The following is a 24,929-nucleotide window of genomic DNA, read 5'->3' on the forward strand; positions in this document are numbered from 1 at the left end:
GAACACACCTACGCTTGTCATGGTTTTGATTTATTCATTTGAAAATACACGAAAATTTAGATCATGCTGAATTTCCACTTTCTCTGTCAAAAATCAAAATCATTCGCAAGGAATAAATAGTAAAATCGCCTCAAGCCTAATAATAAATAATAAATAGATCAGCACAGTGCCCACTGCCACCCTCCTCGTCTCCTCACCTCGACCAAATGCTTCGCCTCTCCTTCTAGAACCATCCACAGATTCCAAACCCTAGGCGGGGGCACCCATGGCGTCCCGCCGCCTCCTCTCCTCTCTCCTCCGGTCCTCCTCCTCGGCCCTCCGCCGCGCGGGCGCGCCATCTCCGGCCGCCCCGCGCCGCGCGTCCCCGGCCGGCCTCCTCCTCGCGCGATTCGCCGCCTCCTCCGCCGCGCAGCCGGCCCCGCCGTCCGCGGCGCCTTCCTCGTCCCCGGCGTCGGCCGCGGGGAAGGGAAAGGGCGGGAAGATCACGGATGAGTTCACGGGGGCCGGCGCGGTGGGGCAGGTGTGCCAGGTGATCGGCGCCGTCGTCGACGTGCGCTTCGACGAGGGGCTCCCGCCGATCCTCACGGCGCTCGAGGTGCTCGACAACAACATACGCCTCGTCCTCGAGGTCGCGCAGCACCTTGGCGAGAACATGGTCCGGACCATCGCCATGGACGGCACGGAGGGCCTCGTCCGCGGCCAGCGCGTCCTCAACACTGGATCGCCAATCACTGTATTTTCTTTTCGTCACTCCATTTCCACCAGCCCTCTGATCGCTTCAGCTTCGATGGGAAGCTCCATTCCACCAGCGCTCTGATCACTTCAAATTCAATAGGGAGGATAGATACACTGCACTTGCAGTGGAGACAATGTCCATCTGATGAGTTTAATATGCCATACTGCTGTAGTTCAGATGGGGTGTAGTGGGTTCAGTTGAACAGATTTTGATTTACTTGTATCATTTAGAAACTATTGGAATGATGACTAATGAGAATTCTAAAGTTTGGAATTTGGTGCAAAATAGTGGTATTTGGTAAGTTATAGATAAGCAATATTGCTTTCTTAGAATTCACAGTGTTGGGGATCATAGTAAACGCAACGCAGCATGTATAACTGCAGCAGCATTTTAGCCTACCTCGTATATTATGTTCCAATGTATTACATTGTCCATCACTCTACGAAAAAAAAACTAATTTATGAACGGCTGTTTATACTTTTTAGGTACCTGTTGGTAGGGCTACACTTGGGCGTATCATGAATGTCATTGGGGAGCCCATTGATGAGAAGGGTGACATAAGTAAGTTCTACGCTGGTGTTACAGTTTGTTGTGATGTATCGGTGAATTTGAGCACTAATCCCCCTACCACATTCCTGCAACAGAAACAAACCATTTCCTCCCAATCCATCGTGAAGCACCAGCTTTTGTTGAGCAGGCTACCGAACAGCAGATTCTTGTCACTGGAATTAAGGTACACCAATTTATCTGATGCTATAATTTTGTTTCATGTCTTGGTGTTATGTGCAATCCTGATTTTGATGCCATGTAGGTTGTTGATCTCTTAGCACCGTACCAAAGAGGTGGAAAGATTGGGTTGTTTGGTGGTGCTGGTGTCGGCAAAACTGTGCTCATCATGGAGCTGATCAACAATGTAGCCAAAGCCCATGGTTTGTCCTTTTATTTCACCTGTTGTTCCTTTCACATCTCACTATTTTCCTGCTTGTTTTCTGAACTTCCTAGTTCCTATGTATCAGGTGGGTTTTCTGTGTTTGCTGGTGTTGGTGAAAGAACTCGTGAAGGCAACGATTTGTACAGGGAAATGATTGAGAGTGGTGTCATTAAGCTCGGGGATAAGCAGGTCAGTTATATTTGAGATCTCCTCAGTACAGGATTAGTAAATTTTGCACCATAATGTATGGTGGGCTTAGCTTGTGCTCTGTTGCTAAAGTTTTGACAATTCTCTTGGCAGAGTGAGAGCAAGTGTGCTCTGGTGTACGGTCAAATGAATGAGCCTCCTGGTGCTCGCGCCCGTGTTGGCCTCACTGGTTTGACAGTTGCCGAGCATTTCCGAGATGCTGAAGGGCAGGATGTGCTCCTGTTCATTGATAACATCTTCCGTTTCACTCAGGTAAGTCAGGTTACCTTCAGTCCCTTGCATTCTGGCATTTGGAATGTTATATGTGTTGTGGGCTTGTCCTTCATCATGCACACAAATCATATTGCAGGCAAATTCTGAGGTGTCTGCATTGCTTGGTCGTATCCCATCTGCTGTGGGTTATCAACCTACTCTCGCTACTGATCTTGGAGGTCTTCAAGAACGTATCACTACCACCAAGAAGGGGTCTATTACGTCTGTACAGGCTATTTATGTGCCTGCTGATGATCTGACTGACCCTGCTCCTGCAACTACATTTGCCCATCTTGATGCCACGACTGTGTTGTCCCGCCAGGTTTGTTTACATCTTTGGGTGCTTAAAGAAAAAAAAAATCCTCCCAATGCTGTGTTCATGCTAGTTTTATAATGTCTTATGTTGTTTGTCTTGTCTAGATTTCTGAGCTTGGAATCTACCCTGCTGTCGATCCCCTTGACTCAACATCTAGAATGCTTTCACCCCATGTGTTGGGAGAAGATCACTACAACACTGCCCGTGGAGTTCAGAAGGTTCTGCAGAACTACAAGAACTTGCAGGATATTATTGCCATTTTGGGTATGGATGAGCTCAGTGAAGATGACAAGCTTACTGTCGCTCGTGCCCGCAAGATTCAGCGGTTTCTGAGCCAGCCTTTCCATGTGGCTGAAGTATTCACGGGTGCACCTGGCAAGTATGTGGAGCTGAAGGAAAGTGTCAAAAGCTTCCAGGTGAGATTAGTTGGGAGCCATGAAACTCTATTTCTCGTGGAGCATTTTTTACTGCATTTGCCTAGTTTCCCTCACTTGCATCCAGTCTTGTGCTGTTATTTACACAAATGAAATGGCAGATCCTCTGAACAAGTTCATATGAATATTACAGCAGTATCAATATAGAGCATTGGGTAGCTTATGCTTGTTTCTGCCTTGCTTATATATATTGTTATATCTAAACATGCTATATTTGTTGAAAATGGTGTAATTACCCTTGCTCTTTCAACCTCATAATTGCGTTGCTCCTTGGAGACTTTCGCATCATGTCACTTGCACAAACAAAGAAAGTCATAGTGGTATATTTGGAGGGTAATAAATTAGGTAAAATTGTTTATTATGATTTATGAAGATTCAATAAGATTGGCTAGTCACATTAATGCAGTCATCATGTGTGATTGCATATCTGTAAGCGTTGCTTGCTCCATGTGTACCCTGAAAAACTGCTCCATACTACAACGCAACTTTGGAGTAAAAGCCAAAGCATGAAAACTCTTATGTATCAATGTATGCTGTTTTCATCGTCTAAGTTGCCTCGTGGTTGCAGGGAGTTTTGGATGGCAAGTACGATGACCTACCGGAGCAATCTTTCTACATGGTTGGAGGAATCGAGGAAGTTATCGCCAAGGCTGAGAAGATCGCCAAGGAGTCGGCATCATAAGAGCAATGACATTCTTGTAGGAAGAAAAACAAGCTGTGCGAATAATTGAAGGTGATGAAGACAATATCATCTTCCTGAGCTCGCATTTTTGCAGTGCTTTATAGTAGATTACGACGAAATATTTACTGTAGCTCCTGGAGTTTTGAGGGAAAACAGATTGTACTGAATAATTGCCTGCGAACAATTCAATAATTTTTTCTCAGATGTTTACGCTGGTTCCTTGCTTCATTTCATCCATCTGTGCACGGTTATAGAAGCATGAGGTAAGCTAATAAGGTCCTTTTTATTTCTTCCTTTTTCCTAACTGTGGCACTATGGATTCCCCATCACATTAAACTTGCGGTACATGCATGGAGTACTAAATGTAGACGAAATAAAAAACTAATTGCACAGTTTTATTGTACTTTGCGAGATGAATTTTTTAACCTAATTAGTTAATGTTTGGATAATAATTCACAAATACAAATGAAATGCTACAGTTGCATATTTATAGTAAAATGCAAATTTTGCCACTCCCAAATTTTTGGGAAGCCTATGCCACTCCCAATTTGGGAAGCCTAAACCGTCTTCCCGGTTGTTTCTCTTCTATTTTTGCTTGTGTCCACGTTGCCGTTTTTGACATCCGAAAGGGAAATCGGAGACGTACACCTCATACGGTCAATAGCCCTCTGCAACTTTCCAACCTCGCGGGAGGCCCAGCGAGATCCGTGCCGCCGCCCGCCGGCAACATCCCTCGCTCCTCGCCGCCGCCTCCGTCCTCCTGACCACGCGGGCTGCCCGGCCGCACCGCACGCCCTGCAGATCGCCGACCACCCCCACGAGCGCCCTCCATGCTCCTGCGCTCCGCGCCGCGTCGCCTCCACCTCCTCCGCCAGCACCACCTCCGCCTCCTCTCCGCGGCGGCGCTCGCCTCCGCCGCGCCGGCCCCGGCCCCGGCCCCGCCCCAGGCCCCCACCGAGTGGGCCGAGGCGCCGCTCGCCTCCGTGCGCCCGGCCACCGCCGACGCCTCGCTCTACCACATCTCCCTCGACCTCTCCGCGCACCGCGGCCTCCTCGCCTCCCACGCCGCCGCCGGCCAGTTCCTCCCCTTCCGCCTCCCCGCTGCGCCCTACCCCATCTTCCTCGCCATCGCGTCCCCGCCCCCCTCGCCCGGGTCCTCCTCCGCCGCCGCCTTCGACTTCCTCGTCAAGCGCCTCCCGGGCACCCCCTCCGCGCGGCTCTGCGATCTCCGCCCCGGCGACCTCGTCCACGTCGGCGCCTGCGTCGTCGGCCGCGGGTTTGAGGTTAACAGGATAGCTGACGCCCGTGATGTCCTCGTCTTCGCCACCGGATCCGGAATCAGGTGCCTACCCCTGTGCTTCTAAACTAGCATTAGTTCGTTTGCTTCTACTTCTCAAAGGAATTGGTCAACCACGCATCAATTGCACTGAAGTATGCACAAATGCTCAATTTTAGGTCTCAGTAATCCGAAACCTGATGCAATTGGCATTGTGGCATAAAGAACAATTTTGTTACTGTGCTAATCATGTGGGTGCCATCAGCACTGTGGTACATCCACTGCTGAGCTATTTCTGGAATTACTTCAGACTTAAGAGTCTTGAGCCATAAGTTTCAAACATTTTTGCTACCTAACCGGCTGTTAGTTCTCTTCAGATACAATAAATACTTGCGCATAAATTGTATGACATTTACTTAGGCTTTTGCTTCTTCGGATAAGTAATTCAATTCTTGCAAACTGTCTGTTTAATGCTTCTGCATGCCATGCCAAGTAATTTACCCACAATATCCAATTCTTGATTGTATTATTTTATCACTTCAGTGAATGAGCAATATAATTCCCATGAATAAACTCCGTATCTTTGCCTGATTCATTTGTTCAGCTGCAACTTCATTGCATCTAAGAAGCCCTCTCTCTAGATAAGCTGTTTTTATTTCATCAAAGCACAGATACACCCTTGTTCTTAGAAGAGGCTGTCTATTGTACTCCTTTGCACAAAGTGCATTTGTCGAAGACATCCCTATGTACTTACATTGGAATGTATAATTCTTCTCATAGTATCTGTTTCACATTCGTTTATTGCAGTCCTATTCGGTCACTTATTGAGTCAGATTTTGTTCAAGACCATAAAACTGGCGTAAGCCTATTTTATGGGGTTAGAAATCTTCAAAGGATGGCATATCAGGTAGGTTTATGTCAGCTTATTGTGCAATTTGTATTGTTATATTCCATCTAGAATGGTTGGTAACTATGCACTCTGACAGGAGAGGTTCAATGATTGGGAGGCCAAAGGAGTTAAAATTGTGCCTGTCCTCTCAAGACCAGACAGTCAATGGACAGGCGAGCGAGGTTATGTCCAGGTGTTGTTATCTTTTGACTCCTGGGTTATTTCTAGCTCGTTATGTTTTCTTGTGCTTATAGTGTTCGTTTTGGATTTTGTAGAATGTTTTCTCAAGGATGAAGAATATTGTAAACCCTTCATCAGCGGGAGCAATTTTGTGTGGACATAAACAGATGACAGAGGTATCGTCATTCACTTGTTTTCCTCATTTATCTTAGAACATTGACGCTAATTATTGGGCACAATTTGCCAGCAGCCCAGCACCTTCTACATTCAGCACTTTCTTTTTGCCAATGCGTCACAATGTTTTCTCTACTTCAACATGTTTCTCTTCTTCTGAACATGCAAACATTAGAAATGTTCGAACAATAGTGATCAGCTTTGACATAATAAAGGCTTATTATTGGAAGCTTAGAATTATAGGCTTATTATTAGAAGCTTAGAATTATTCTCTACTTCTAGTTCTTAGATCGTTCATCAATAATCACATTAACTTCATATGAATCATAAAGTTGCACACCATTGTCATTTATGAATCATGCTGTTCCTGCTGATATAGTTCGAAGTGTATATTTTGAGGCAGACTACAGAGACTAGAAGTGCAAGTTTTGCAACACATACACCTTCAAAAAGTTTGTTTGCCTAGTACATTCTTTCCACATTCATCCAATTTCTTTATTATAAATATTGGTTACTCTGTACTTCCTTGCTCATCTAATATATTTGCATGATGCAGGAAATTACAAGAGTTCTTGTTGCCGATGGTTTGTCAAAAGATAAAATCCTAACTAACTTCTGACCGCCAGTAGGACACAGTTCCAGCCATTTTGGATGTTGTACCATTTTTGTACTACGATCTAGCAGTTATTCTTTACAGTAAGTGCGACTGGAAATTGCAACAGGAAGACAGTTGCGTCCTTACAAATAATACTCTCAACAGCCACTGGGCATCCGAACCAGTCCCTAGTTGAGAGAATGTTTTGTAGCATGAGACTACTTCCTTGTAAGGCGTTGACGTACTCAGAAAGCCCCCTCCTTGGAGAAATGATAGGGGATATAGATAGTAGCATTATTTTCAGTTTATACCTTAAAATATTAGCGCTGCACATGCCTTTTTCAGCACTGAGATTTTGGTGTATATTGTCAAATTTTGAAATGAGTGATGTGTTTAATTTTGGTGCTCACTCTGCCTTTTGCATGCTGTTTAATTGAGATGTGTTCTGGTGCGTGTTCAAAGATCAAGGGATTCAGTTGCAATGCTATCTCAGCCCATTCATCCGTGGCGTCTCAATTGAGAACTAATAACCAGAAAAAATTCCGCCATTTAGGAACAATGTTGCAAGGGGGGGAAAGAGCATGCATGATGAATGCTCCCGTTCTATACTATTTTTTGAGAGACCCGTTATCAACTTTAGAGACTTCGGAGGACGGGCAGCCAGCTAGATGCGTATAAAACGTTGATAAATGATAACCGTGCATTCATTATTAACTTCAGTATCACCAAAGCCCTTGTTTACTTCCCTCCAAACTCCCAACTTTGACACTATGCAAAAAGAAGATTTCCATCACATCAAACTTGCGGTATATGCATGGAGTACTAAATGTAGACGAAATCAAAACTAATTGCACAGTTTTGTTGTACTTTGCGAGACGAATCTTTTGAGCCTAATTAGTCAATATTTGGACAATAATTCACAAATACAAACGAAACGCTACAGTGTCGCATTTATGGCAAAATACCAATTTTGCAACTCCCAACTTGGGGAAGTAAACAAGGCCCAAATTATCAAAGCCAGCACAGCTCGTAAAATTAAATGATTAAAGTATCTTCTAAGGTTTAATCACCAAATCAGACAAATGTTATCAGTACAACAAAGTTCAGATTCCACGCAGTTAACCAGAGAGGCAACATCACGAATGAGAATTAAATCTTCCACGCACTTCAGTCTGCGCTGTCACCTTCAAGGGCTTTCTGGTCGTCGTTAGGTTCTGCAGAACTACTACTACTGCGTTCATGATGGTGGTGCCGATGGTGACAGTGATGGTGGTGGCTATTCTTGTGAGACCTTTTGCCATTTCTCATCTTCTCTGATTCATCCGCAGCTCTTTCATCAGATGACTCCTCCAAGGAGCGGCTCTTGTGATGCTTATGGTTATTGGAATCTGATGGTGCGTCTTCGTCACTAGATCTCAGACGCTTCCTGTGTCTCGACCTGACCTTGCCCTCGGAGTCAGAGTCATCATCTGATGATCGATGACGGCGTCTCCGGCTCCTAGAGTGGTCCTTCTTGGTCGATCTCCGCTCTTCCTCATCACTGCTATAGTCTTCAGAATCTGACCTTGATGAATGTCTATGGTGTCTTCTTCTGTGTGAGTGCTTCTTCCTTCTACGTTCATCTTCAGACCCACTCTCACATTCACTGTTGCCCTCATCACTTGAGTCTGAGCTCCTCCTTTTCGACCTCCGCTTGCGTCTCCTGGCATCGTCAGAGTCTGAATGACCATGTTTCCTGTTCCTTTTGTGGTCCTTCCTCTTCCTGTGTTTCCGATCAACATCACTGTCAGAGTCACTATCGGAGTCTGAGGAAGAATCCCCTCTCTTCCTGTGCTTTCTTGACTTAACTTTCTTCGCCTTGGCTTCTGCATCTGCCTTTGCTTTAGCTGCTGCTTCCAGTTTCTGCTCCCATTTCAGTGGTGCTTCTTTCTTCTCGAGGATCCTCTTTTTCTTCTCTTCGACCAGCTGCAGGAACTTCTTGGCATCCATCCCGAAAAATCAGATAACACTAAACCTGTAGGGATGTGAAATGATGCAAGGTAGTGCATCTCATAGAAGAGACAAAAACACTGTTAGTTTTTTGAACGTATGAAATTATATAGAACACTACTAGAGAAGTAAATCTAATCAGAAATAGAATGAAAGCTTTGGATATCACAAAGACAACTGCAACAAATTTACATCTACAGGCATAACACAATATGGTGAATGTGATCCCTAACAACAAAAGACAAATTATTTGGAGCGCACTTCCAGTTAATTAAGCTTCAAACATAACCAGCATATTCTCAAATTAGACTCATGCAGTTCACTTAATGTTCAAGTCAACTTTCTATGGACAGGAGCCGTCAATTACATTCAATGTTACAGGGACTCCAAACTTTCATAAATTATGTTAACAAGAATATGATTGTGAATCTTGGTTCAGGAAAAGAGAACCAGACTGCTAATTAGTTTTAGCTCCCAAAATCTTATTTAGAAATGAGTACATAATAGCAATGCAAGCTTTGAACCAAGTGCTAGTTAGAAGTTTATAAAACCACAACTCACAAGCATAAAGGTCGATACTAGGAGAAGCTAAGGATAATTGCAGTTTACACTAAGAAAAGAACACAGAGCGTGCAAGATTATACACTTTCTTACCTTGTCGTCCAAAATTCCTAGTCCAGAGAAAGACCCTTCCCTTTTCTTTTGCTTAGACCACAATTCACCTGCAACAACTAAACAATAACAGTAGGTAAATACAAACAGACATAAATGCAGCTTTCAAGACACATTCTCGACTAAGACAGGAACACACCCATGCAGAAAGGCAGAATGCCCAAACCCAGCGGCATCCAGTTCCGATTCCTAGTACTAGTGCATGTCCCAACGTGAGGTCGCAAAACTTCTCACCAGCACCCAACAGAATTCTGGAAAACGACACAGATCTGAACCGCGACGAAACCCTAGACCAGCCGAGAACCACCAGGCCGCGCCAAACCCTGACTGGGCTCTACGAAATTCAACCACCGGAGCTCCTAGATCCGGCTCTAGGCACCCTGATCTGGCGCCTAGCCGCCGCAACAAGAGATCCAAGCCTAATCGTCCAACCATCACACCACGGTGTTCGGAAATATAGAAGAGAAATTCAAAATAAAAAGGGGGAGAGAGTGGCAAACGAACGAGGACGAAGTTGGGGGAAGAGCAGACAGAACTCACCGGATCGGGGAAGCGCAGGCGGAGGCGGAGCTGCTGCTGTCGCGCGCGCGCGTGCAGGTCGTCGCCGCCTCGACTCGAGATGGAGGAGGGGAAAGAGACCTCTTGTGAACCGAGCCCACCCATTTTATAGGCGAAGCCCTCTCAACGGTTCCTTCCTCCGGAAGGTCCCTGACAAGTGGGTCCCGAAGCCTTTTTCTTTGCGCCGACACGGCACCACGAGGTTCTCAGAAGGTTCCATAGCAGTTGAGGTCGGCGCGTACGTCGGCGGCGACACCGTGGTTCCAAAGAACAAACATAGATAGACCGGTAAAATGATTAGTTCGCGCATTACGTTCACGTATACATACATAAATTCTATCTCTCATAACAACTTTAGCATATCTGAGTATGTTCTAACACTACACGTCAGGAGGTGCTGAGTCATTTTGGGTTGATTTAGAATTCTAAAATGGGACCCACCAACAATAAATTATAGGCTTCTTTTTTGCTCCAGCTTGCATGTTTGGTTAGAAAAACGTTAAATGATTTCTTCTAGCTGTGTAACATGCATAAAAGACATGAAATGTCCATAATATCCTCTTTTCTTTTTTTTCTCTCCTTTTCTCTTCTCTCCCTTCTATTTTATACTATGATTTCATATTATGAAAGGAAAAAGGATTAATAAAAAATTAGTGGACGTAGATTAAGTAATTATTTTCTTTTTTTAACATAATTTTTCATCACTTTTCTACTTTATCCGCTCCACCTTATCCGTCTCCTTTCTATCCTTTTCTTTAATCCCATCGCGGGCTCCTACCCAGCCTTGCCAATCTTCTCCCCTTGCGCTGGCTGCCGACGGCCTCCACCTCGCGCCACTGCGCTCGCCATCGGCCACCTCAGCCCCACGCACGCCGGTGCCTCCGCTCCAGCGCCCGCCGACTGGCCCCTTCCCCGCGGGCTGCGCCTCGCCTTCATGCTCACTGCCGGCCACCTCTCCCTAGGGCCCGCGGCGTCACCCCTGCCGCCGTCGTGCTCCGTTCCCGCTTCGTCCCCGCGCAGTCAAGCTCCATCCCCTCCTCGTCCGCGCCACCATCGATATCCGCCCCCACCTCGCATTTGCCACCATCGACCACCGCACCCGCTTCACCGCCGCCGCCATCCACCTCGAGCTTGCCGCCTCCCCCGCCGGCCACCTCGCCCCTGTCTCCCTGGGCAAATTTGGAAGAGTGGCCCAACGGAAGGGATGGAGCCACGGGAAGCTAATATTTTTGGCTCCTGCTCCAAGGATAAGCTCCAATCACTGCAAGATCCGGGGCTTCTTTAGTGAAGCCGTTTTCTGGACGCCCTACTAAAGGGCTTCATCAGAAGTCGGTAGTGAAGCGGTTGAGAAGTCCTACCAAAGGAATCCTATGTTTCCTCCCTCATCAACATAGGGAATATGCGGGGGAGATTGATGTGGAAAATGTGGTAGACTAAATTTTTTAAAGCTTAGTAAACATCACCGGTTTAGGTTGCTAGATTTCCATTTTGAAAAGTTTATGGATCCAAGTGGCATATTGAGACAAGTTTAAGAACCGACTTCGTATTTAACGGTATTATAAAAAATATGAAATTGTAGAGAGAAAAGAGTTTCTATTTCAGACAAATTCATTTTCCCTTTAGTCCACATTTTTCCGTGCATCAAATTGATTGAGTTTGGACCGTTACGCGACTCGGATCGTTACGCGACCAAATTTGTTCGACTTTAAAAACTACAATCCTTGTTGTAAACCTTGTAGAGGTTGAAGCATCTAATAACTTGGACACGCTGGGATCTTAATTAGTAGTCCGCACCCCAATCCTATACTAGTCCAACAACATGCGTATTCGCAGTTTTGTTACGAACAATCAGTACGTAGATTAGTAGAGTTGACAGCGTTAAAGCAACTTTGCGCGAGCGCGCTGCCCGCCGATGACGAGCGACGGCGGCCAGACAGCCGCCAGTCCTCCGCAGGAGCGTGTCGTCGACTGGGCCGGCCTGCCCATCGATCTCCTGGTATGCGTGTGCCGGCTCCTCAGCGCCGTCCCCGGCCGCGTCTGCTTCCGCGCAACGTGCCGCTCGTGGAGGGCAGCCGACGACGATCTCATGGACCAACGCACGGCGGCGAGGATGCCGTCGCCGTGCGGCGACGATATCGAGGACCAACGCGCGGCGCCGAGGATGCCGCCGCCGTGGGTGGTCATCCCCCACGGCTCCGGCTGCACCAACGCCTTCACGCTCCTCTCCGTCCCGACCATGCAGGCCTTCCGCTGGACGCCGCCGGGCGGAGCGAGGCTCCGCTGCGTCGGCGCCAGCGGCGGGTGGATCGCCGGCGCGTACATCGACGGTGACTACGCCATCCGGTTCTCGCTGCTGAACCCGCTCACGGGCGCGCGCGTCGACGTGCCGGCCGCCTTGGGCTGGGCCCGCGTGCCAGCGTGCTACAGTAGCCAGGAGGAGGAGATCTCGCTGTGCAACACTGTCCACAAGGTGGCCTTCTCGCCCAGCCCCACCGAGCACGACTTCGCCGTCGCGGTAGTGACCCGCACCCACCGCCCGGCCGGCGGCAAAGCCGTAGTGTTCACCAGGGCCGGCTGCGGCGGCTGGTGCGCACTCGCCGGCCTCGGCTGCTTGGAACCCGGCGGGCACTACAAGAGGCGCGTGCTGGACGTCGCGTACCACGGCGGCAAGTTCTACTACATGACCATGCGCGGCGACGTGTGGGTGATCGACATGGCCGCGCCGTCCCCCTCGCCGGCGCCGCTCGCCACGTTCGCCGCGCCCACGATGCCTCCCGGCCTCGTCTACGGCCGCAAACACCTCGCCTTCACCGGGGACGGCGCGCTCCACGTGGTGTGGAGCTCGATCCAGCGGCGGTACTCGCCGCCTGCCGTGGACATGCTCGTGCAACGTTACGACCCGAGCTGCGCGGAGCAAGGGTCGCCGTTGTCGTCGCCGTGGGCTCAGGCAACCTGCCTGCGCGGCTATTCCTTCCTCATCGGCGACCTAAACCAGACGCTGTCCGTTCGCGTGGACGGCGACGACGGAGCATGGCTGAGGCCTGACTCCGTGTACTTCACCAACATCCCGCTCTGCTCTCTTTTCGCAGAATCAACGCGGTGCAGCGAAGGCGGCGCATGGGTATTCAACTTGGCCACCGGCGACATTAGGCGGCCGACGACGGGGGAGGGCAGGTGCAGGAATTACAAGGCGGAGAGGGACTGGGGTTTGGAATCTAACAAGTGCGTTTGGATTATGCCTTCCATGCGATGATGGATGCAAGTCCCGCCGATAATTAGTAATTATAGATTTTTTTTATTTTTTGAGGTTTAAAGTTTTTCTATGCAGACATTAGCTATAATTAGGTATATAGAAAAATTATGTACTTAGAGAAATCGAAACGACCTACTACTAAAGCATAGCTCCATTGGCAGAGATGGAGCCGGGAATTACACTTAGAGGGATAGAGGCAAGCCAAAACATCTCGAGAGATAATAGATTTGTTTGGGATAATGTCTACGATGGTTGTGATAGTTAAAATTGGACAATTAGAAGACTAATTACAAGAAAAAAATATTATTTGAAGGCTAAATGAATAGTGATTAGCTTAAATAATTAGTGATTAGTTTAATAAATGATGATTTAGTAAATAGTAACCTTGGTTACATGGATCACAAGGGGGCAAGGCCCCTGCCAGGCCCCTTGGCTCCGCCCCTGTCCATTGGTCATGTCCACGTGAGACTCACCCCTTGTTTACTTCCCTCCAAACTCCCAACTTTGATACTATGCAAAAAGAAGATTCCCCATCACATCAAACTTGCGGTACATGCATGGAGTACTAAATGTAGACGAAATCAAAAACTAATTGCAAAATTTTGTTGTACTTTACGAGACGAATCTTTTGAGCCTAATTAGTCAATATTTGGACAATAATTCACAAATACAAACGAAACGCTACAGTGTCGCATTTATGGCAAAATGCCAATTTGGCACCTCCCAACTTGGGAATTAAACAAGGGCTCAACATGGACGCTCGTGATGTGACTATCCATAATAGCTAGGAGGCATATACATACATATATATATATATATATATATATATATATATATATATATATATATATATATATATATATATATATATATAAGTATGGTATACAATATGCATTCATGCATTTACAAAGGTACATCTATATTTGAACTATGTTTTAAAATAAGTATTATATTTTAAATTTTTTAAAGGGTGGTGCTTATAGGTGAGACTTAAATTTCTCCCTCACGAACTCAATATACCAATCTATGAGGCAAAAAAATCTAGACTTTTGAATGAAACCATGCGCAGGACGTATAGCGTATCAAACAATCGTTCAAGGATATTTTTGTGCCCAACCTACCGCCAGCCCCATCAGCTTCGTCCAACAGCACACTGCTGACCTCACCGCCCACGCCCTCCCACACCCTGAGCCCCATAACCCTGCCGACGGGGAAGGGCAACATTAGATGTAGGCGAGCCGTTGCCAGACCTCGCAACCGAGGCTCGGCGGAGGCATCCATTGCAGATGGAGGAGGGAGAGGGAGCGATCATTATGAAGATGATGGAGGCGGCGAAAGGGAACAAGCGTGATCGGCTATGCAAAGGAGGGAAGAGGAGAGGTCGACTTTGCATATTTAGCCCTTGAGAAAACTTTACGGGCAGATTAGTAAAAAAAATTAGATATCTAATTTTACATATGCAGCTAGAGAAGATCATAAACTTTTTATTTCTGAAAATATCCACCCTTTCTTAACTAAAATAAGTATTAGGTATCCTCTTACAATTCAAACATCCCAGCCCCCTCGGCAGCATGCTCAGCTCGCCTCAAGCGCTTTAGGTTAGTCTCAATGTACATTCATTGTTCTGTTACCGAGACTGCAAATTTGGTAACTGTGTCTACTGGATTTCATGAAATGAAACTTCTCTCTCATTTCATGAAACTCTGTCATCTCTATATTCATAGAAAAATTACTGATGTGGCAAAATTAATGTCGATGAAACTTCCACTAAAACTAGCCTTAGCATCCGTCTCCTCCTCCCTCCGTCACTCCCTCCCCAACGGAATCCATATGATGGCAGGCCAAGACAAAGCCCTTCACCTTTTGTTCTCTCCTCATCGCTGTCTCGACCCTGCCCGCCTGCCACTAGTTCTTATCCCTTTACCTAGTCCCCTCCTACCGGCCAAATCTCAGATGAGATCGTTGGGCTCCTGCGGAAGGGCTGGCCCACGGCCACGGGGGTGTTGGAATTATGTGCCTAAAATACATTCCAGATTTTATTTGGAGGAAAAATACATGGATAAAAAATGATGCAAGCATATAAACATGTAAACAGACAACATACTGACTAGAACGGGATTGCACAAGAAAATTACTCAATGATCCTGCGCAGAACGTAGTCGAATGTGTTGAAGTAGATGTTGCAGATCACCAAGCGGTCGCGCCCGTGCAGGAATCTTGCAGCAGTGGTTTCGTAGATCCCGCTTTTCTTCAAGTCCGGTGCACGCCGAATTCAATGGATGACGAGGCGCAGCAGCAAGAGGTTCGGCACAATGAGTGGGGAGGTGAGCGTGTGACACCGTGCCTTTCAACCAGAACGTCTCTTGGTGCTATAGGCCTCATAGTGCATCAATTCCCTCATCAAACAACATCATCAAGCAGGAGAAACTATCCATTTGAATGATAAAAACTACTGCCATCAAATAGTAGAAATTGATGTACCTTATTGTTGTTTAAAATGATAGTTTCAATCTCATTGAAGTGGGGGCACGGTTCTCCGCGAACGGAGCCGGTGGGCTGGCGCGGGGGCAGTGCTGACCTAGCGGAGGCTGCCGCGGCGGCGGAGAGCACGCCCGCCAACCCCCTTCGCCTCGACGAGCGCTGCCGCTGGAGCAGCGCGAGGCTTCATCTCGGCCGTTCGAGCACAACGGCAGGCGACGAGCTCGTCTGTCCGATCACTGCTCGCGTACTCGTCGGCCGTCTATATAAGCCGCCAACTTCCAACAGCAGGTATCTGAAATTTCTCGTTGAGGCAATAGGAAGACAGACACAAGAAATGATGGGCACGCTTCTTCCTCCTCGGCGTGCTCCTCGTCATCGTCCTCCTCCTCCTCCTCCTCCCCTGCTCTCTTCGCCGCCGCCTGGTTCCCGTCCAGCCTGAAGGAAGAGGCCATCAGCCTCTCCGTCCGCGGCCTCACTTACCCTGGGTATGTGATCCTTGTGGAGCAGGAGAACCGCTCTGGAGCACGGTCCGCTTCAAGACAGCCAAGACGTCCCGAGCTCGCTTCTCCGTCGGTGACCAGGCGAAGCTCGAGAGCAAGAACCGCCGCTCATGGTCTGGTGACGTCACCGTCATCGAGGATGACGTAATTCAACTCTGGACAATCCTGCAGATTCGCGTGCCATCTGCAAGAGGTGATTTCTCTTCCTGTTCTTGATGTTCCTGCAAGCAAATATGGATTTCCGTGAATCGAATCTTTTTTCATCTGCATGCCTCTTCCATTTTCCCCCGTCTCTTTCTTCCTTGTCGTTTCTTGGATTTCTTCCGAACTCTGAAGTTACAGTTTCTTGATGTCTGAACCGATTCTATTCATCGCAGAAAGAAAGATCGTGCTAAACCAACCAACAATGTTCTTGTCATGGTTAATCAGGTCGGTAGTCTGCCTGAATTTTCTAGCCAAGTAGAGAAATTATTTAGCTCAAACATAACATATAAATAAAAAATTTCTCCATTATAACTTATTTTAAAAATGACTAATTACATAACTCCATTTCATCTTATTATCTCTATGTACCTCAGTTTATCTCGCTCATATTTGCAAATGACTAAAATATGAACAAATTATATTTTTTTCCCATAATTTATTTAGCTCATATTTGTGAAGTACTAAACTATGAAATTATTTCTCTAACCTCATATCAATTTATTTGACTAATACGAAATATAGCATCCAAAAAATTGCAGCTTATTCTAAAACTTACAATTATGAGCTCTAAATAACACATGCATATAAATGAAATTTTTCTCCATTGTACCTTATTCTAAAAATCACAAATTACTCTAACTCTAAAGTATAAAACTTAGTATACTAACTATGTATCAAGAGAAGATGAAGTTTCTAACCTTTAGAACATTTGAATGAGTGAAATCCCCACGAAATGGTCAAAAATCTGGCAACACTTCCCCTTTTCACCATGAATGGATGAAGCCCGAGCCGGAGGAAATGGCTCAGGAAGAAGGAAGAAGACGCCTGACGCCTGATTTATAGGAGGAAAGTTAGTACCGGGTGGAGCCTTCATATTAGTATCGGGTGGAAGCTCCACTTGGTACTAAATGGGTGATTTTTAGTACCGGTTGGAGCCCCAAACGATACTAAAAGGGATCATGGAAGATTCTTGGGGAACTAACCGTTAAACCTGGTGCTAATACTCAAATCAGTACCGGCTCAAAAACCAACTAGTACACAGGACCGATGTTCAGTTTTTATAGTGATTAGTACGTAGATAAGTAGAGTTGACCGCGGAAAAGCAAGATCGCGCGAGCGCGCTGCCCGCCGATGACGAGCGACGGCGGCCAGACAGCCGCCAGTCCTCCGCAGGAGCGCGTCGTCGACTGGGCCGGCCTTCCCATCGATCTCCTGGTATGCATGTGCCGGCACCTCAGCGCGCCGTCGCCGGCCGCGTCTGCTTCCGTGCCGCGTGCCGCTCCTGGAGGGCAGCCGACGACGATCTCCAGGACCAACGCGCGGCGGCGAGGATGCCGTCGCCGTGTGGCGACAATATCGAGGACAACCGCGCGGCGCCGAGGATGCCGCCACCGTGGGTGGTCATCCCCCACGGCGCTGGCTGCAGCAACGCCTTCACTCTCCTCTCCGTCCCGACCATGCAGGCCTTCCGCTGGACGCCGCCGGGCGGAGCGGGGCTCCGCTGCGTCGGCGCCAGCGGCGTTTGGATCGCCAGCGCGTACATCGACGGCGACCGCGCGCGCCATCCGGCTCTCGCTGCTGAACCCGCTCACGAGCGTGCGCGTCGACGTGCCGGCCACCTTGGGCTGGGCCCGCGTGCCAACGTGCTACATTAGCTAGGAGGAGGAGATCTCCCTGTGCAACGCTGTCCACAAGGTGGCCTTCTCGCCCAGCCCCACCGAGCACGACTTCGCCTTCACGGTAGTGACCCGCACCCGCCGCCCGGCCGGCGGCAAAGCCGTAGTGTTCGCCAGGGCCGGTTGCAGCGGCTGGTGCGCACTCGCCGGCCTCGGCCGCTTGGAACCCGGCGGCGACTACAAGAGGGCCGTGCTGGATGTCGCGTACCACGGTGGCAAGTTCTACTACATGAACATGCGCGGCGAGGTGTGGGTGATCGACATGGCCGCGCCGTCCCCCTCGCCGGCGCCGCTCGCCACGTTCGCCGCGCCCACGATGGCGCCCGGCCTCGTCGATGGCCGCCACCATTTGGGCACCTCTCCTTCACCGGCGACGTCGCGCTCCACGTGGTGTGCAGCTCGATCCAGCTGTGGTACTCCTCGCCTGCCGTGGATATGCTCGTGCAACGTTACGACCCGAGCTGCGCGGAATAAGGGTCGTCGCCGCCGTCGCCGTGGGCGCAGGCAACGTGCCTGCGCGGCTACGCCTTCCTCATCGGTGACCTAAACCAGACGCTGTCCATGCGCGCGGACGGCGACGACGGAGCAGGCCTGACTCCGTGTACTTCACCAACATCCCGCTCTGCTCTCTTTTCGCAGAATCATGGGGGCGCAGCCACGGCGACGCGTGGGTGTTGCACTTATGATGATTTATGATGATTTCATCAATTTTAAAATCTATTGCATAATCTCTCTCATGTGATTATAAGAGTAAGGTCTGCGTGTGTGTGAGAGCGTTTTCATTTGCACTTTTTTTTTTATCAGAAGTAATAGGAATGCAATCGCTTTTTCTATACAATGTTCTAATATAAAATTCAACGACAGTTATTAATCTTTTATTTGAATATACATCATAAATATATCACATAAAAATCATATTTATTATTATATAGTGTGATAATATGTATAGATGGGACTTTCTACTTATCTTATGAGAGATTTAACCATTAACATCCAAAGCCCTAGTCTGAGCCGAGTTCATCGGACAAAAAGAAGACCGCACGAATCTCCAATTAAATTAAACGCTAATAAATTTGACATATAGCAAAATTCTATAAACATTATACCAGAGCAGCCACAAGTCGGAAGTTGTTTATTTAAACAAGTGTAGAGCCTTCTTCAAAATCAGACCCGATCATGAGCTGTCGAACCCAATAAACTCGACCTGACCCATCCAAAAAATACCCAACCTGACCTAACCTAATCAATGAGTTGGGTCGGTACGGGCCATGATTTACGACCCGTCATAAAACACCAAACTAGGCACGGACTATTTTTTAACCGAAATCCAAAAAACCGACCCAATCCAAAAAAATAAAAAAAAATTTAGGTTTACCCGACCCGACCATGTCTTGGGTCAGGCTCGAACTATAAACATTGGGTCGGGTCAAGCCGGAGTCGGGCCGAAAGGAAAACCTGACAATTTTTTGTACCCAACCCGAACCTGATCCAACCCAACAAATGATGTCTATTCCAAATGAAACAAACTAAACAAAATCATGGTGCATCCATCCTTGGGAGTCAAACGGTCGTGCGATCGTAGCTATTCCAAGTCACTTCCCAAAGCAGCTCGGTGCACTAGCACCTCGATCCTTCCCAAATGGAATTCATACGGCTGCAAGCCAAGTCCCAACTCACGAGCCCCTTCACTTTTTGCCATGCGTTCAGGCGTTCAAGCTCAGCTGCCCCAGATTGAATGAAACTCCCACGCCAACTGCATGACAGCCGGTGCGAAAGTTTGCCATGTCGCAGCGTAGAACGCCGGGCCAAACCCATCCGGTCTGGGGGAGCTCGAGCGGTTCATGCCCTTAACGGCAGCGTGAGCTTCAGCCATGGTGAACGTTGAGATGAGCGGTGCTGGATTGACCTTCTCCTTGCCGGTGTAGAGCATGTCCAGATCAACCGCGGTCGCGTCCACTGCGCGCGCCCGCAGAAGAGCTTGCAGGTGCCCCGTGAGCGCCGCCGCCTTGTCACGATGTGAGGAGACCACCACACCATCCACGACAAGGGTGCGGATGTATAAATTTGACATATACCTTCTGACAAATACATGCCCAGACTATAGCAAAATTCTATAAACATTATGCCAAAGCAGCCACAAGTCAGAAGTTGTTTATTTAAACAAAAGTAGAGCCTTCTTCGAAATCAGACCTGATCATGAGCTGTCAAACCCGATGAACTCGACCTGACCCAACCTAATCAATGTGTTGGGTCGGCACGGACCATGATTTACAACCCGTCATAAAACACCGCAACTATTTTTTAACCCGAAATCCAAAAAAACCAACCCAACCCAAAAAAATATATACAAAAATTTAGGTTTACCCTGACCCGACCATATCTTTGGGTCAGGCTCAAACTATAAAAACTAAACTGATGGATGATGGGTCGGGTCAAGCCGGATTCGGGCCGAAAGGAAAACCTGACAATTTTTTTACCCAACCCGAACGTGATCCAACCCAACAAATGATGTCTATTCCAAATGAAACAAACTAAACAAAATCATGGTGCATCCATCCTTGGAGTCAAACGGTCGTGCGATCGTAGCTATTCCAAGTCACTTCCCAAAGCAGCTCGGTGCACTAGCACCTCGATCCTTCCCAAATGGAATTCATACGGCTGCAAGCCAAGTCCCAACCCACGAGCCCCTTCACTTTTTGCTCCCCTCCTCCCCACTGCAAGAGGCCGTGCTCCTCCCTCCCTTCTCTGGTCGCCGGCCGCCCCAAATCTCAGATTAGATCGATGTGCCCCTGTGGCTCCGCGGAAGGGCCGTCCCATGGGGGTACGGCGCTCGGCGAACGAGGCCGGGGGACTGGCGCGGTGGTGCTGGTCCAGCGGTGCCGCCGCGCGGACGGCAAGCTGGAGCGCGCGGAGCGACCCGTGGCGCGGGCGGCGGCGGCCGCCGCCGCCGCGGCGGAGAGCGAGAGCACGCCGACCCCCTTGGCGCTCGACGCCCAGGAGCAGCACCGCACGCCGGCGGCCAGTGCCGGTCGGGTCTCGCGAGACTTCATCTGGGCCGTCCGCCAGACTTCATCTGGGCCGTCCGAGCATAACGGCAGGTAATGCCGTCCGTCCGATCAGAGCTCTCGTACTCGTCGACCGTCTATATAAGCCGCCGACTTCCAATTTTCATTGCAGCAATAGGACCAGACAGACGGAAACAGAACAATGGAGCGCGCTTCTTCTTCGGCGTGCTCCTCCTCCTCCGGCTCCTCCTCTGCGCTCTTCGACGGCTGGTTCCCGTCCAACCTAAAGGGAGAGCCCATGAGTCTCTCCATCCGCGGCCTCACTTACCACGCCCACGTGAAAGTTGTGGACCAGGAAGAACCGCTTTGGAGCACGGTCCACTTCAAGACAGCCAAGAAGTCCCCAACTCGCTTCTCCGTCGGCGACCTGGCGAAGCTCGAGAGCAGGAACCGCCGTTGCTGGTCCGGCGACGTCACCGTCATCGAGGACGACGTAACTCAACTCTGGACAATCCTACAGATTCGTGTGCCATCTGCAAGAGGTGATTTCTCTTCCTGTTCTTGTTCCTCCAGTTCTTGATGTTCCTGCAAGAAAATGTGGAATTCCGTGAATCGAATCTTTTTTAATCTGCATGCCTCTTCTTTTTCCCCCACTTCTTTTTTCTTTTTCGTTTCTTGGTTTCTTCTTGAGCTATGGTTTCTTAATGTCTGAACCAGTTCTATTCATTGCAGAAAGCAAGTTTTTGCTGAAATCAGCCAACAATGTTCTTGTCATGGTTAATCCTGTGGGTAATCTGTCTGGATTTTCTAGTCGAAATGAGTTGAGAGATTCTACCAAAGATCCTAGTAAAGAAAGTAAAGAAACAAGGATCAGAGTTGGTATAAATGGTATGCTGCATCTAAATATTTATCTAAAATAATAACCACAAAAGCTCAAACTCTTCTGATTGAATCTGTTACACGATGACTAGGATTTTCCCAAGTTGGTCGGATTCTTGTCGAAATGGGACTGCAGAGCATTGATGTACAAGTTGTTGCTATCAATGACCCTTCAATCACTCTTGATCATATGGTAAATAGCAGCACCAGACTGTAGTTCTGTTCTGTTAATTTTTGTTTCACAAGGTAATTTTGTATCATATCTTTTCAGGTCAAAATTTGGAAAAGTACAAACATAGGTATTGCAAAGAAAGATCATCAGACATTGGTTTTTGAGAAAAGGTACTATAAAGAAGACGACACTAGTGTGAAGGAGGATGAGAAAATTAAGATCAATGTTCTGTTGGAACAGATGGAAGTCACTGTTTTCAGGTACGGACTGACTTGTGTCTAGTTGCTATGTCTCTTGATATGAATGATCTGCTGGAAATACATGGTTTTTGCATTCTAGGGAACAAAATCAAGTTCCTTGGGAACAAGTGAATGCTGATTTCGTGGTGGAGTACAGTGTTAAGGTGGATGATAAGGTGGATGTTCAGTCATGATCTTATTGAATTTCATGTTTCGTTTCCCCTGCGTGGTTTTCTTGTCAATCATTGTGTTTAATTAAATGTCTTGCTCATCTTTATATCAGGCTCAGATCTCTGACAAGAATGAAAACTGGAACAGTTGCCTAAGATGCCTTCCCCTGGTATTTCTTATTTCTGTTCCTCCAACTGTATTTGGTTCCTGCCCAGCACCTCTTGCCTGTTAACTTTTTTGACGAATTAAATGTAATAATGTAGGAAATCATATCTTTTGGTTTACATGTGGATGAAGCAATCAGTAGACTTCACTTCAGCACAGGTACATTCATCGCAAGATTTATGTGAAAGACGTTTTATTATGTTTTGTACCCTGATGCTATCATATTTGTCTCATATCAAATTTCAGATAATAGGGAGAGTGCAAAACGGGCTGCTACCTTTTCTATTGTTACCAGAAGCACAGTTGCAGCCAAGGTAATAAACCTTACATTCACCTGAATTTCTGTTGCTTGTTGTTAAATATCTATCACTTTCATTATATATAGTAGACCTGACAGTTTCTAATACAAGAGGGTATAGAGGTTCCCTAAGTAATCTGCATTTTTGATCCGTGGAAATGTTGTTTGATTTTGATATGACGTTGCTTTTCTTTATGAACTATGATCCATGGCATTTCAATTATTAAACATTGGTTTTCAATTGAACTTCAGGCTGTCTGCAAGGTCTTCAAGGAATGGGATGAACAACCCACAAGCTTGCTTTTTCATGCAAATGCTGTTGTTGATAGACCGGTTCATGTTGATGATTCAAGTGTTGATCTCAAAGTCACGTTAGAGAAGGCTGAAGGCTGCAGTGGCACTAACAGTATTGCTACCAGGTAAGTTTATATTGTAAAAGTAAAATGTTTTAAAATGAACTGCAACTATGATGATGTATGTGATTTTAATATATGTATATACATATATAGGTTCTCTGATCATAAGGATGTCGCGCATCGACTCAGAGGAATCTTTGGCTGGTGTGTGGATATTGTCCGCTGCGTGCCGGTGGGAGGCTGTCGACTGGAGTTAGTCTGAGAACTTTGCAACTTGAAGCTGTGTCTGCACCTCGGACCTGTTTGCTCCAATGACAGGCAGTCTGTCAAGAAACAGTTGCTGTTGGTGCAGTGTAGAGATTAGTGGATTGACTCGAATATCTTTGTAGTTGTGCCCCGGTAACCCTTGTAGTGTTTCTGAATTCTGATACTATGTTGGTGCCGATTCAGTATAGGGATTGACACGTTCTGTCCCTTATTGGGATCCCTTCTGTAACTGTAAATGTCAAATTTGCCTTTTGTCCTGCAATGCCAGGAGCTATGTCACATTGATGCCAAATAGTTTTTGTATAGTTGAATGATAAAGCATAGATCAGTGCCTTACATTGATTTAAGTTTACTGCTTGCAGTTGCATTATAACCTTGCACATTGTTTTTTATTGTTTGCTCGACTGACGGATGCCATGGGAGTCTATCTTTTCTTTTTATTATTATTGTTGTTGAAAGACCCGGACAGTTGCCGGCATGCCATGGGAGTCTATCCCGCGAAGGATCAGCTCCCGGGCATAATTGCTAAAGGTCGCTAAAGCGTGTAGAAGCAGACATGAAAATGCTGCCGTCTTCTTGACAGTCAACGCATGCGTTTCCACCATTGCAATTCCCGCTCCGAGATCGATCGGTTGCTGCGCTGACACCGTAAAGATAGGCTCTGTTTGCAAAGGGTCAATTAGATGATCCAAACGTCCCCTGCCTGCACCAATCACATCTACGAACCTATCCCGAATCACAAAGCCCCATCAATATGCTAGTACCGCAGCCTTACTTCCTTGATCCTCTTCTCTTACTGTATTTTATTTCTGCCATTCTAGCAGAGCCAAAACAAAGCAACTGCTTCAAGCTGTCAGTTTCAGAACAAATTGCGCTACTTCTTTTGGAGGCCGAAGATTACATTCCTGTTCTGGCAATAGCCCTGCACGGTGTAGTTTGCTGGATGCCTTTGGTATTGTGTTAGGGGTATTCGATTGGGTCAGGTTATGGGCTTTTGTCTCAACGGGGCCGGAGCCTACAGGCCGAACATTACAATTGTCTCTCTTTTTTTTATGGCTAGGCAAACAACAAATGAATCAAAACAACTACAAGACCTCACCGGGTGGCTGGATTGGGACGTCAGTGAAAAATATGTAGAACAATTTGGTAAACGTGGTTAGCAAACTCGCATCCCACGGTTCCGTGTTTATATAGTGCTGGAGGCTGTCACAAAAATATGAGATAGATTACAGCTTGTCTTTTGAGCATACGGTTAAACCATCCTAACTCTATCAAGAACGTTACAATATTCTAGGACTCTATCTCTCGGAGCTGGATAGACTCGTGCACCTTATCCTTGCCTTGCGTCATACCTCAACCAGGTTGCCGTGCG

At 47.4% G+C, this 24,929-nt stretch overlaps 4 protein-coding genes across 8 annotated transcripts; 3 read left to right on the forward strand and 1 right to left on the reverse strand.

Moving 5' to 3' along the window:
* Positions 1–182: 182 nt before the first annotated feature.
* On the forward strand, positions 183–3,760 carry LOC117859342 (ATP synthase subunit beta, mitochondrial). The gene is made up of 9 exons (XM_034742587.2): positions 183–733; positions 1,222–1,297; positions 1,381–1,469; positions 1,548–1,665; positions 1,753–1,856; positions 1,968–2,126; positions 2,224–2,448; positions 2,547–2,858; positions 3,445–3,760. Exons 1-9 carry the CDS (start codon positions 266–268, stop codon positions 3,556–3,558), a joined length of 1,665 nt encoding a protein of 554 aa, XP_034598478.1. The 5' UTR covers positions 183–265; the 3' UTR covers positions 3,559–3,760.
* A 153-nt stretch (positions 3,761–3,913) lies between these two features.
* Positions 3,914–7,081, forward strand: LOC117859347 (fruit protein pKIWI502). 2 transcript variants are annotated; one of them, XM_072294137.1, is made up of 6 exons: positions 3,914–4,900; positions 5,642–5,741; positions 5,821–5,916; positions 5,999–6,079; positions 6,481–6,529; positions 6,634–7,081. In XM_072294137.1, the coding sequence occupies exons 1-6, from the start codon at positions 4,389–4,391 to the stop codon at positions 6,675–6,677; spliced, it is 882 nt and encodes a 293-aa protein (XP_072150238.1). In that variant the 5' UTR covers positions 3,914–4,388; the 3' UTR covers positions 6,678–7,081. The 2 variants fall into 2 exon arrangements, with proteins under 2 accessions (XP_072150238.1, XP_034598482.1); XM_034742591.2 differs by lacking the exon at positions 6,481–6,529.
* Positions 7,082–7,680: 599 nt separating this feature from the next.
* On the reverse strand, positions 7,681–10,020 carry LOC117858259 (uncharacterized). 4 transcript variants are annotated; one of them, XM_034741296.2, is made up of 3 exons: positions 9,874–10,020; positions 9,316–9,392; positions 7,681–8,686 (listed from the first exon to the last, which is right to left on the reverse strand). In XM_034741296.2, exon 3 carries the CDS (start codon positions 8,659–8,661, stop codon positions 7,840–7,842), a length of 822 nt encoding a protein of 273 aa, XP_034597187.1. In that variant the 5' UTR covers positions 8,662–8,686; positions 9,316–9,392; positions 9,874–10,020; the 3' UTR covers positions 7,681–7,839. The 4 variants fall into 4 exon arrangements, with proteins under 4 accessions (XP_034597187.1, XP_034597186.1, XP_034597188.1 ...); XM_034741295.2 differs by having other exon boundaries at positions 7,681–8,720; XM_034741297.2 differs by having other exon boundaries at positions 7,681–8,720; positions 9,316–9,383; positions 9,874–9,975.
* Positions 10,021–20,476: 10,456 nt separating this feature from the next.
* On the forward strand, positions 20,477–23,904 carry LOC117855855 (glyceraldehyde-3-phosphate dehydrogenase 1, cytosolic). Its single transcript, XM_072294152.1, has 10 exons — positions 20,477–21,552; positions 21,743–21,898; positions 21,982–22,082; positions 22,161–22,321; positions 22,401–22,476; positions 22,584–22,640; positions 22,735–22,795; positions 22,883–22,950; positions 23,187–23,353; positions 23,444–23,904. The coding sequence occupies exons 1-10, from the start codon at positions 21,213–21,215 to the stop codon at positions 23,550–23,552; spliced, it is 1,296 nt and encodes a 431-aa protein (XP_072150253.1). The 5' UTR covers positions 20,477–21,212; the 3' UTR covers positions 23,553–23,904.
* The last annotated feature ends 1,025 nt before the right edge of the window (positions 23,905–24,929 follow it).

The sequence above is a fragment of the Setaria viridis genome, chromosome 5 (assembly GCF_005286985.2).
Source record: "Setaria viridis chromosome 5, Setaria_viridis_v4.0, whole genome shotgun sequence".
NCBI lineage: Eukaryota > Viridiplantae > Streptophyta > Magnoliopsida > Poales > Poaceae > Setaria > Setaria viridis.

Coding starts and splice junctions, on each gene's coding strand:
- LOC117859342 (XM_034742587.2), top strand. CDS start 266: ATGGCGTCCCGCCGCCTCCTCTCCTCTCTCCTCCGGTCCTCCTCCTCG. Junction 1,857..1,967: donor TTAAGCTCGGGGATAAGCAG/GTCAGTTATATT, acceptor TTCTCTTGGCAG/AGTGAGAGCAAGTGTGCTCT. Junction 2,449..2,546: donor CGACTGTGTTGTCCCGCCAG/GTTTGTTTACAT, acceptor TGTCTTGTCTAG/ATTTCTGAGCTTGGAATCTA.
- LOC117859347 (XM_072294137.1), top strand. CDS start 4,389: ATGCTCCTGCGCTCCGCGCCGCGTCGCCTCCACCTCCTCCGCCAGCAC. Junction 5,917..5,998: donor GCGAGCGAGGTTATGTCCAG/GTGTTGTTATCT, acceptor TGGATTTTGTAG/AATGTTTTCTCAAGGATGAA. Junction 6,530..6,633: donor AACACATACACCTTCAAAAA/GTTTGTTTGCCT, acceptor TGCATGATGCAG/GAAATTACAAGAGTTCTTGT.
- LOC117858259 (XM_034741296.2), bottom strand. CDS start 8,661: ATGGATGCCAAGAAGTTCCTGCAGCTGGTCGAAGAGAAGAAAAAGAGG.
- LOC117855855 (XM_072294152.1), top strand. CDS start 21,213: ATGGAGCGCGCTTCTTCTTCGGCGTGCTCCTCCTCCTCCGGCTCCTCC. Junction 21,899..21,981: donor GATCAGAGTTGGTATAAATG/GTATGCTGCATC, acceptor CACGATGACTAG/GATTTTCCCAAGTTGGTCGG. Junction 22,322..22,400: donor ATGGAAGTCACTGTTTTCAG/GTACGGACTGAC, acceptor TTTGCATTCTAG/GGAACAAAATCAAGTTCCTT.